The sequence below is a fragment of the Girardinichthys multiradiatus genome, chromosome 23 (assembly GCF_021462225.1).
Source record: "Girardinichthys multiradiatus isolate DD_20200921_A chromosome 23, DD_fGirMul_XY1, whole genome shotgun sequence".
NCBI lineage: Eukaryota > Metazoa > Chordata > Actinopteri > Cyprinodontiformes > Goodeidae > Girardinichthys > Girardinichthys multiradiatus.
The window spans coordinates 47,361,978-47,374,779 of record NC_061815.1 but is presented as its reverse complement, the minus strand read 5'-3'; the positions used below and the strand labels follow the sequence as shown (position 1 = coordinate 47,374,779).

General features: G+C 38.1%; 1 protein-coding gene across 1 annotated transcript; it reads left to right on the top strand.

Moving 5' to 3' along the window:
- Nucleotides 1-23: 23 nt before the first annotated feature.
- tmem144b (transmembrane protein 144b) lies at nucleotides 24-4,830 on the top strand. Its single transcript, XM_047352669.1, has 12 exons — nucleotides 24-161; nucleotides 276-428; nucleotides 509-631; nucleotides 1,156-1,255; nucleotides 1,397-1,477; nucleotides 1,592-1,670; nucleotides 1,743-1,822; nucleotides 2,385-2,503; nucleotides 2,708-2,827; nucleotides 3,415-3,512; nucleotides 4,233-4,286; nucleotides 4,385-4,830. The coding sequence occupies exons 1-12, from the start codon at nucleotides 86-88 to the stop codon at nucleotides 4,469-4,471; spliced, it is 1,170 nt and encodes a 389-aa protein (XP_047208625.1). The 5' UTR covers nucleotides 24-85; the 3' UTR covers nucleotides 4,472-4,830.
- Nucleotides 4,831-12,802: the final 7,972 nt, after the last annotated feature.

The following is a 12,802-nucleotide window of genomic DNA, read 5'->3' as shown; positions in this document are numbered from 1 at the left end:
ACGCTGCAGACACACGCGTGGATTCTTGCGGTGTTTTAAGGTTGTGGAACGGTTGAGTCGGGAAGAAAACGGATTCATTTTTATAATGCCTGTGGTAAAATGTTTGCCTCTGCTTTTACTTGTCGTGGCGTTATTGATGGTGAGCTGCCTTAGCACTGACGGTGGGTTAACGAGCCTTTGTGATAAATGTGGAACACAATGTGGTTTGTGTTATAGTTTATTTTGCACACTTTCATGTTTCATTGTGTGACCTGAACAAATTCCATATACTACAGGATGTGATAGAGTTTGCTCTCAGGAAGCTGTTATCCTCTTCAGTAATTCCACAAATATCACAAATTTTGTTTATGGATTAACTGCAAACATGGCTGCTGTGGTGCTGTATGGAAGCACCTTTGTTCCAGTCAAAAGAATAGAGACAGGGGATGGTAAGCATAAGGATACCTATGTAAAAAGCTGTATTTTATCTATTGCAAAAATAATCATGCTTTTTTTTTTTTTTCTTCAGGTATGTTCTATCATTTTGTGAGCTGTGCATCAATATGGGTTGTGTCTCTTTTTGGAGATCTGTTGCTGCAAACACCCAAATTCCATCCTCTTGCAATGCTCGGAGGTGTGATCTGGGCCACAGGTATTGTCTCTTGAAAGCATAACTTCAAGCAAAAATCCCTGTTTGTCTGGCGTTTGGTATCATATGGTGCCGAAGATACTCAAATCATCAAATAAGACTCCTTTTTACTGCAGTCCATCTAAAAATAATAGTTTCTACTGAGAGATGGCCAGCTTTGAGTACAGCCAATTTCACTATAAATCACTACAGGATTCATGAAATGTGCTAGAAATGTCTATTTATGGAAGATGTGAAATGTCACTTTTGAGCTGTTTTAGGCATGCTCTTGGGTCGGTGCAAAGTTTTGCGGATTAAAAAGGAGGATCTATTAAAATCTGAGGCAAAAGTCTCTGATATTCAGTAATTGTCTCTGGTTCAGTGTATGTCAGATTTACTGATTGCCTTTTGGTGTTTAAATCATCCCAAGATGTATATTTGCTTAAAAAAAGATTTCTTAGGTGTTTTTTTTTTGTTTACTTTTTTATTAGTCAAATTATCTTTCAAAGATTGACTTGGTTCACATAAACAACATCCCTCATTTGCAGGAAGTGTAGCAGCTGTTACCATTGTTAAAGCAATTGGCCTTGGTCTTGGAATTTTAATTTGGGGATCTGCCAGTTTGTTGATTGGCTGGGCCAGTTCAAGGTAAGCAAAGGGGTTGCATCAACTTCTGAATGTATAATTAATTTTCTGGCTTTTGGTGGAGAACTTTTAAAACTCCTGTAAAAACAATAATAACAGAAGTGTAGAGCAACACATTAAAATGGATGTGACTGTGTGAAACAGATTTGGGTGGTTCGGGATTGATGCTCAGGATGTTTCTAGGCCAATTCTGAATTACTGTGGTGCTGGGTTGTGTCTGCTCAGGTAAGCTATGCAACGTTCATCAACTTTAAGTGTCTGGTCTTTTGGTCTTGATGGAGTTTTTTTTTTATTAGATTGGTGATCTTTTTTTTTTTGTTCTTTTTTATTCCTCTTTAGTGGTCTGGTCTTTTTCTTTGTCAGAAGTGATGTAAAACTCCATCCAGAGTCAGAAACAATCACCTTACTAATTGACAGGGTGGGTAATTTTTATTTATTTTTTTTCGTCTGTCACAAATATTTTTAAGAAACTTTTTTTTTTTTTTGGTAGAGATCTCTGTCAGGCAGTTTTATACAACGATCCTCTGCATACTGGATTGACGCCGTTGGACCAAAAATGAGGCGAATCATGTGAGATCAACACATGGCTATTGAGTTGTTTCAAAGCCTTATTGTATTTGGACAAATTTGTCATTTAATGAATCACAACCACTTGGTCGGGCAAATTGGGTAATTCTGGGAATTATTCCACAACAATTATAAATACTTTTAAACACAATGTTCACCTGCTCTAATGAATCCTAGAGGGTTTAGATGGTCTTCTAAACTGAGTTTTTAAACGGTAAAGGCTTTGTTTTGAACTCTACCCTCTAAGACTACATATTTCATTCCGAGTTATCAAAATGAGATCAAATTTAGAAGTAAAAGAGGAATGCAGAAAAATGACATGAAGCAACAGATGTAAATTTATTGGTCCCTTCTAATGTTTGGTACTTAAATAGCAGCAGAAGTGAATGTCTGGTATTCACTTTGTTAAATTGTGACTAGACATGGCACCCTTTATGCTGCCGATCTGTTTATAAACTTTGTGGAAAAATGTTGAAATTAACATACAAATTGAATAAGGTCTCGAAGGAGATTAAAAATGCATCTTTCATTTAGTTGTTCATTCTGTCTTGTATCATTTCATCAGTGGTTGCCTGCTTGCTGTTATGGCTGGTTTGCTGTACGGCTCTTCATTCATACCTATTCTCTACATAAAGAACCATTCATTGTGCCGTGACAGCATTTTTTATGGAGCCAGCGTTTACGGTAGGTTTTCAGTCTTTGATAAGGCTCTTTATGTTGAACCTTCAATTTGCTATTTACAAATGAGAAGGAAATAAAAGGGAATAATCAAAATGTCATTTTGGCTATCAGGTTTGCTCCCACTCTTTATCTATACAGGAAGAGCAGCGATTCCCTCCCCCCTGCTGAGAACTTCGTTTAACAGAAGTCAGTTTTTTTGTTTTGCAGATCTTGACTATGTTCATGCACAGACCTCTGGTGTGTTCCTTGCAAGCTCTGTGTACTTCACCATCTACTGTGCTGTGATGAAAAACAAGCCCAGGGTTTACCCCAGAGCCATCCTACCAGGTAGAAGCTTTTTTTAGATGTTCTCTCACCAGGGTTATTCTTAAAATATTTTTCCCTGGTTGGAGGTAAAAAATGTATTTTAAAACAAATGACTGACTTGCAAATACCCACATAATCAGACTGCTCCTTTTTAAATGCATAGACTTCTGTTTAGTCATATTTATAATTGACCTGTAGCTTGCAGCATAAAGGAATCACAAATCTTGGTCATGCTGAAACCAGTTGGGGTAAAGTATATGGCAATTCAGTGTAACCAATGTTTAGTTGGGCTCTCCTCATTTTCCACCAGCATATTTATTTCTGAGAACCAAGAAAACTTTGTACCCAAGAGACCACTAAAGGATATAATAATTTCAGTTTGACCCTAAGACAGAATCGGCTGCTGAAAATGTCATGCAAGTATCCTGTTTAGTGGCATTTAGTCATGCTGGGATTCAGTGTTACTTTGAGTTCAGTCCAATTGTTTGTTGCTGACATGCATTCTACTAATGTTGCTGAATGGTTTGTAATTTAAACTTTTTTTGCTTCAAAATTGTATATATTTTTTTTTTCTCTTGGTACAAATTTGTCCTCCCTTTGTGCTTCAGGGTTTCTGTCTGGAGTGATGTGGACAACAGGCACATACTGCTGGTTCCTGGCTAACAGCTACTTAAGTGCTGTTGTTACCTATCCTATTGTCACTGCAGTAAGTGAATCATGTCATATTTAGCTTAATCTCCTTACGAAGTACAGTTGCAATACAGCATTAAAAAAATAGTTTTTGTGTCTGCACCTCCTATAGATTAAATCATTGATTTAGAGGCATCTTTATGTATGCATTTGTTCAACTTGCATAGTTGGCTGACTGTAGGGCCAATAAACTGAAAGGAAATCAGTTAATTCTGGAACACTTTGCTTGAGCTTAAGTTTTAGATTTACAAAGTATGCAAACACTTTTTTTTTGTTTTTTTTACTTGGACAATTGCCACCTTGTGTATTCCCTCACTATTTTATGTTTTTCTGTTTATTTTTGTTTGGTCTCACTACCTTTTTTTTTTTAATTTTAATTTTTATCTGTTTTAATCTTCAGGGGTCTGAATAAAATTGCTGCTAAGAGCTTCACAACCTTTTTTTTTCCTGACCCCCAACCCCTCACAGCCAACACTACTATATACAAATGTTTTGAAACTGGACCAAAAGCATTTTAACCGATGGTCCTTTTGATCCATATATCTAAAGAATTAATCTATACCAGTTTAAATCAAAATGATTTGGATTTGATGCACTGAAGATTAATATATTAATATAGTGGAATTTTGCTTTAATCTGCTATATTGATTGGAGTTGGAATGTTGTGCTTTTAAAGCAATGCTGGGAAAAATAAACTTGAAGGTCTGATTGTATAATTTACTTTTTTTTTCTGTAGGGTTATGGTCTGGTTGCAGCACTTTGGGGATCCTTGGTTTTCAGGGAGATTAAGGTAAGGTGTGAAAAACTTGAAAAAATGCCTTGACTGTTTTTTTTTTTTTTTTTTTTTTTTTTAAGGGTTAAGTTATGACCAAGTCGTTTTTCCTGCAGGGTTTGGTTAACGGAATCATCTTCTTCTTTGCAACCTGTGTAGTGTTGACTGGCTCCATGCTGACAGCCATTTCAAAGCTAGAATAACCCACTTTAAGTGGTTTCTATCTACTTATATTTTCCTTCATTGAATCAGAATTGGACTGTTTTAAAATAAAATCTCTGAATTCATTTTAAAGCCACAAGAAGCTAAATGTAGCTTACTGGTGAGATTAAGAAGATATATTTGTAACAGAAAATGGATTTTAGTCACTTGTTTTTTCTTACCTCCAATTTGACACTTTATTCACACCCTATTAAGGGCTGCTGTACTAAAATATTTCACATCTATTTAAATTGTTATAACCTGGTGGTGGTTTTTGCATCAACACAAGATACTAGTTTTTTGTAATGTCTATTAAAATATAAATGACTCTTGACATTAAAATGGTCTGTTTACTCCTGTAGTCATTTTAACTCATCATGTCTTGTGTGCAGTTGCCTAATATTAATGTGTTATTAGTTGATAAGAGCATGCTCACAATATTCAATTTCTAAAATGGTATCTGTTAAGCTATTGGATCTCATTTGTTAAGGACTGAGATTTTAGGACTTGATGCACAATGCAGAAAACATTCATGAAAGTTGCCAATATAATCTCATTTGAAAATCTGACTTTTGCTGTAGACTAAAGAGTGCAGATTTAAATACACTTCTGTTTACTTTATTCATTATAATCCTTAAAAAAGGAATAACATACATGACATGTACAGACAAAGATGCATTTGTTACCCAACTGGTTGTGTGAAACCAGTTGGTTTGAAACCAGAAAACAATGTGGGCTACATTGATAATTGGCCAACATTTTGGGGGAATCCTGGTCTGATTCAGAGAGATGGCATCCATCCCACTTTGGATGGAGTAGCTATTCTTTCTAGGAATCTGGCCAACTTTATTCTCAAAAACTCTGATAAACCAGGGTTCAGACCAGGAAGCAGGGTTGTAGTTTAACACTCCTCTCTGCAGCTTCTGTACTGCTACCCACCCATTACTCTATTAAGACAGTGTCTCGCCCACGGCCAAAATTGAATAGGTTAAAAAATAATCTAAAAGGAGGAAATCGGGAAAATCTGATAAAAATAAACACAACTCACCTCAACTAAAAAGAAAACAATTAAATGTCTTACTGAACATAAGATCTCTCTTCAAAGACATTGCTAGTTAGTGACCTTATTTGTGACAATCAGATGGATTAATTTTGCCTCACAGAAACCTGGCTGCAGCAAGAGGATTATGTTACTATAAATGAGTCCACTTCTACTAATTATTTAAATTTTCCACATTCCTCGAAATACTGGGCGAGGAGGAGTAGCAACCATCTTTCAGTCTGATTTATTGATTAGTTCCAGACCAATCAATAGCTACAACTCTTGTGAATATTTAATCCTTAGCTTTCCTCATCCAAATTGCAAAGCACTAAAACAACTTCTGTTTGTTTTGTACCGTCCACTAGGTCCTTACACTCAATTTTTAGATCCGTTTTCAGACCTTTTATCTGATTTAGTGTTAAATACAGATAAGGTTATTATAGGGGGGGATTTTAACATTCATGTTGACACTGAAAGTGAAAGCATTAAAGGCTATATTTAAGCCATCTTATACTCGATTGGCTTTGCTCAAAACATTAACAAACCTACCCACCTTTGTCTTCATACTCTGGACCTTGTGCTGACATATGGCAGTGTAAAGACATATTTTCTCATAACAATGTCCTGTTTGACCATTTTTAATAACCGTTGAGTTTAATTTAGCCGAGGACTCATTACCTGAAAGAAAATTTTAGAATAGATCATTATCAGACAATGCTGTAACAACCTTTTAAAGAATCTGTTCCACTTTTGATTTCCTCATTATAGCAGAAAAACACTGGAGGGCAATAATTTTGCTTCTGCCCCTTCACAAATTGATTCTCTTGTTCATAGTGTTCATCATTGCGTGGTGCATTAGACAATGCAGCCCCTTGGAAAAAGAAGGTAATTATTCATTGCAGGCTAGCTCCATGGTTTAATTCAGAGCTGCGTACTTTAAAGCACAATGTTAGAAAATTGGAGAGAAAATGGTGCTCTACACACCTAGAGGATAACTACTTAATCTGGAAAAATAGCCTACTGTTGTATAAAAAGACACTTCATCAAGCTAGAATAGCTTATTTCTCATCATTATTTGAAGAGAACAAGAATAATCCTAGGTTTCTCTTTAGTACAGTTGCTAAACTTACACAGAGTCATAGCTTTGTTGAGCCATCCATTCCCTTAGCTCTCAGCAGTCATAACGTTATGGGATACTTCTAAAATAAAATTGATTCTATTAAAAATCTTTGACATACTCCCGATGTTGACTACTTCATCCTCAGCAAGTGAGACAACATTGGAAGTTAGATTAGAACCTGATCTGTGTTTGGACTGTTTTGATCCTGTGGAGCTTCCTGAGTTATCAGAAATATTAGCTTCATCTAAACTTTCAACTTGTATGTTGGACCCAATCCCAACCAAATTATTTAAGGAAATGTTCCCTCTGATTACCAGCCCCATTTTAGATATGATTAATCTCTTTAGTAAATGGATATGTACCACAAGCTTTTAAGGTAGCTGTAATTACCCCTTTGCTTAAGAAACCTTTGCTTGATCAAGATGACTTAATAAATTACAGACCTATATCCAATCTTCCATTCTTATCTAAAATTTTAGATAAGAATGGAAGATTGGATATAGGTCTGTAATTTATATATATATATGACCAGGACATGCCATTTAAATCCCATATTAAAAAGGTTTCTAGAATTTCCTTCTTTCACCTCGGGAACATTGCCAAAATTAGAAATATCCTGTCCAGTTATATATATCCTGTTACTTCAAGGCTGGACTATTGTAATTCTTTACTATCAGGATGTCCACAAAATGGAGTTTAAAGCCTTCAGCTGATTCAAAATGCTGCAGCAAGAGTTCTGAAGAAAATTAAAAAGAGAGATCATATTTCCACCACTTTAGCTTCTCTTCATTGGCTTCCTGTTGAATCCAGAATACAATTTAGAATTCTCCTCCTCACATATAAAGCCCTTAATGATTTAGCTCCATCATACATCAGAGATCTGATTGTTCCATATGTTCCTAACAGAGCTCTTTGTTCTCAGACTGCAGGTTTACTGGTGGTTCCTAGAGTCTCCAGAAGTAGAATGGGAGGCAGATCCTTTAGTTATCAGGCTCCTCTCCTTTGGAACCAGCTCCCAGTTTTGGTCCGTGAGGCAGACACCCTGTGTACTTTTAAGGCTAGGCTTAAAACTTTCCTTTTTGATAAAGCTTATAGTTAGTGGCTTAGGTTATTCTGAGCTATCTTATTTTTTACCTCTACTGTCTTCCCTCCCGGTTGGATGGAGTAAGGGGGAGTCAGGTTTAGCCTAAACCAGCTCAGTTATGGTTGAGGTGCAAATACACCTCCATTTCTGTTACCTGTATGACCCCCTCTCTTTTCCAATGGTTATGGTCAATCTGACAGAGGTATCCCAATCATTATTAGTATAACAATGGCCATCAGTGGGCTCTAGATGGACAAACTGTTTACTTTTAAGGCTAGGCTTAAAACTTTCCTTTTTGATAAAGCTTATAGTTAGAGTGGCTTAGGTTATCCTGTGCTATCTCTGTAGTTATGCTGCTATAGGCTTAGGCTGCTGGAGGACATAATGACCACTTTCACCCTCCTTGCTACATTCTCACACTACTCTCCAATTTTGCATTATTTGCTGTTATTTCAGCTTTTAACTTTGTTCTCTCTTTTCTCTTCCTAGAAGCTACACCTAGCCCAGCTTTGTGTCTACCTGTGACTCCTTTCTGGAGAGGGGAATCATCCAAACTTCTGCTGGCAATGACTTAATGCTGACATTCTACAGATGATCCACATGGCCCTGTCTTTCAGTGTTTAACCCTTTCTCTCTCCTAGACATGGCAATTGACTGAGCTTAACTGTAACTAACTGTATGTGCTCTCTTTCAGACTCTAACCTTGAAAACTTGCTCAGAGTTTCTGTTCTTTCTTCTAGATGAAACGATTAAAGGAGCTACATCCGTTAACATTTACTTTTCCTTCCCATAGAAAGGAATCCTGGATCAGTGCTTCTTTGTTCTCTTTGTGTCTCTGCTCTGTTCTCTCAATCCCCCAGTCAGTCGTGGCAGATGGCCGCTCATACTGAGCCTGGTTCTGGTTCTGCTGGAGGTTTCTTCCTATTAAAAGGGAGTTTTTCCTCTCCACTGTCATTACATGCATGCTCAGTATGAGGGATTGCTGCAAAGTAAACGCCAGTGACTGTCCACTGTTACTACATGCTCATCTGGGAGGAGGGAATGTTGCAAGTCACTGACTGGATGTAATCTGCTGGATTTCCTTAAACAGAACAACTTTTTATCCAATTTGAATAAATAACTGAATCTAACTCCACTGTTCAATGATTAGGATTAATTGGAATGTATGAACCTGACTTTTCTGAAGTGCTTTGAGATGACTTGTTGTGAATTGGTGCTATACAGGTCCTTCTAAAAATATTAGCATATTGTGATAAAGTTCATTATTTTCCATAATGTCATGATGAAAATGTAACATTCATATATTTTAGATTCATTGCACTCTAACTGAAATATTTCACGTCTTTTATTGTCTTATTACAGATGATTTTGGCATACAGCTCATGAAAACCCAAAATTCCTATCTCACAAAATTAGCATATTTCATCCGACCAATAAAAGAAAAGTGTTTTTAATACAAAAAGCGTCAACCTTCAAATAATCATGTACAGTTATGCACTCAATACTTGGTCGGGAATCCTTTTGCAGAAATGACTGCTTCAATGCGGCGTGGCATGGAGGCAATCAGCCTGTGGCACTGCTGAGGTCTTATGGAGGCCCAGGATGATTCGATAGCGGCCTTTAGCTCATCCAGAGTGTTGGGTCTTGAGTCTCAACGTTCTCTTCACAATATCCCACAGATTCTCTATGGGGTTCAGGTCAGGAGAGTTGGCAGGCCAATTGAGCACAGTGATACCATGGTCAGTAAACCATTTACCAGTGGTTTTGGCACTGTGACCAGGTGCCAGGTGCTGAAAAATGAAATCTTCATCTCCATAAAGCTTTTCAGCAGATGGAAGCATGAAGTGCTCCAAAATCTCCTGATAGCTAGCTGCATTGACCCTGCCCTTGATAAAACACAGTGGACCAACACCAGCAGCTGACATGGCACCCCAGACCATCACTGACTAAGAATGTGGCTGCATTGTTTGACTCATAAATGAAATTAGTAATCAATAATCCTGTTTGCATTTTAATTTTCTTCAAGACTGCTCATTCTTTCACCTAATTAAAATGAAAAAGACATTTGAGATTTATTTTTCAAAATGTACCCCAGTAAATATATCCCAAAATTCAATTTGAAATGTAAAATTTGAAAATGAAAAAGCATTTTCAGAAATGCTTTTTTATTTTAAGAATGTTGCTGCATTATTTGACCTATAAATAAAATTAGTAATCAATCATCCTATTTGCATTTTCTTCTTCACGACTGCACATTTTATGCCATAATCAAAAAAACAAAGCAGACATTGCTTTTTCGTGGTCTGCCCGTAAAGTACTGCCCAGAACTCAAAAACGAAAAAGCATTCCGAGCGGCAAGCGCAGCAGAGTGATGTCAGCAGCCGCTCTTCTTCAGCTCCCTGCTGACCGAGCTACCCATCTTGTTCGGTAGGGGGCGCTGTGCACATCTGCATTGCATTACATTGCAAACGGGCCGAGAAATTAATTGAATTGCAGCAGGGCCGAGCTCAATTTGTGGCAGTGGCAGACAGAACTGGCAGTTCCAGTGGCAGCCTTATGGCCTGGGACATCCAGCATGTTTTTAAGCATTTATTTATAATTTTCTGTGAGTGACAATCCAGAATAGCCGCTCGTGCTCTATAATAAACCGGCTGTTTGTGCAATAAATCTTCGTCATCCTTTCAACACGTCACACATACAGATAGTGCTATTTATTTTCCATGTCAAGTAAATACAGGTCCTTCTCAAAAAATTAGCATATTGTGATAAAGTTCATTATTTTCCATAATGTCATGATGAAAATTTAACATTCATATATTTTAGATTCATTGCACACTAACTGAAATATTTCAGGTCTTTTATTGTCTTAATACGGATTATTTTGGCATACAGCTCATGAAAACCCAAAATTCCTATCTCACAAAATTAGCATATCATTAAAAGGGTCTCTAAACGAGCTATGAACCTAATCATCTCAATCAACGAGTTAACTCTAAACACCTGCAAAAGATTCCTGAGGCCTTTAAAACTCCCAGCCTGGTTCATCACTCAAAACCCCAATCATGGGTAAGACTGCCAACCTGACTGCTGTCCAGAAGGCCACTATTGACACCCTCAAGCAAGAGGGTAAGACACAGAAAGAAATTTCTGAACAAATAGGTTGTTCCCAGAGTGCTGTATCAAGGCACTTTAGTGGGAAGTCTGTGGGAAGGAAAAAGTGTGGCAGAAAACGCTGCACAACGAGAAGAGGTGACCGGACACTGAGGAAGATTGTGGAGAAGGGCCGATTCCAGACCTTGGGGGACCTGCGGAAGCAGTGGACTGAGTCTGGAGTAGAAACATCCAGAGCCACCGTGCACAGGCGTGTGCAGGAAATGGGCTACAGGTGCCGCATTCCCCAGACCTAGGCTACAGAGAAGCAGCACTGGACTGTTGCTCAGTGGTCCAAAGTACTTTTTTCGGATGAAAGCAAATTCTGCATGTCATTCGGAAATCAAGATGCCAGAGTCTGGAGGAAGACTGGGGAGAAGGAAATGCCAAAATGCCAGAAGTCCAGTGTCAAGTACCCACAGTCAGTGATGGTCTGGGGTGCCGTGTCAGCTGCTGGTGTTGGTCCACTGTGTTTTATCAAGGGCAGGGTCAATGCAGCTAGCTATCAGGAGATTTTGGAGCACTTCATGCTTCCATCTGCTGAAAAGCTTTATGGAGATGAAGATTTCATTTTTCAGCACGACCTGGCACCTGCTCACAGTGCCAAAACCACTGGTAAATGGTTTACTGACCATGGTATAACTGTGCTCAATTGGCCTGCCAACTCTCCTGACCTGAACCCCATAGAGAATCTGTGGGATATTGTGAAGAGAACGTTGAGAGACTCAAGACCCAACACTCTGGATGAGCTAAAGGCCGCTATCGAAGCATCCTGGGCTTCCATAAGACCTCAGCAGTGCCACAGGCTGATTGCCTCCATGCCACGCCGCATTGAAGCAGTCATTTCTGCAAAAGTATTCCCGACCAAGTATTGAGTGCATAACTGTACATGATTATTTGAAGGTTGACGTTTTTTGTATTAAAAACACTTTTCTTTTATTGGTCGGATGAAATATGCTAATTTTGTGATAGGAATTTTGGGTTTTCATGAGCTATATGCCACAATCATCCATATTAAGACAATGAAAGACCTGAAATATTTCAGTTAGTGTGCAATGAATCTAAAATATATGAATGTTAAATTTTCATCATGACATTATGGAAAATAATGAACTTTATCACAATATGCTAATTTTTTGAGAAGGACCTGTACAATCACCTTATGTTATGGGTCTAAAGCTGTTTATTAAATAATAATGAAATCATTATTTAAAGGTAACAGGCTATAACAACAATGACATCCCGTTTGCCGATAATCAGCATTGGCTTCCACAAAAACAGCGGTGGCAGTTCTGCCACAGCCTGCTACTGCCACAAATTGAGCTCGGCCCTGCTGCAATTCAATCAATTTCTCGGCATGTTTGCAATGTAATGCAATGCAGACGTGCACAGCGCCCCCTACCGAACAAGATGGGTAGCTCAGTCAGCAGGGAGCTGAAGAAGAGCGGCTGCTGACATCACTCTGCTGCGCCCGCTGCTCGGAATGCTTTTTTGCTTTCGAGTTCTGGGCAGTACTTTGCAGGCAGACCACGAAAAAGCAACGTCTGCTTTGTTTTCTTTTTGATTATGGCATAAAATGTGCAGTCGTGAAGAAGAAAATGCAAATAGGATGATTGATTACTAATTTTATTTATGGGTCAAATAATGCAGCCACATTCTTAAAATGAAAAAGCATTTCTGAAAATGCTTTTTCATTTGAAATATGGTAACGATTTGCTTCCATAGTACTGACCCCTGTCTCCACGTTTGAATGAGCAGTATTGGAACAAATGGTGGTCTACTTGGTCTGGGATCGCTCCAAAGATGGAAGATGGTGGTGCTTCCTCTGACACAGTCCAATTGATTTCTGTATGATCCCAAATTTGGTTAACGACAGAAGAGGACTGATAATATGAAGTGGAACACAACCTAAATGAAGAGGAGCAAAGAAATATTAT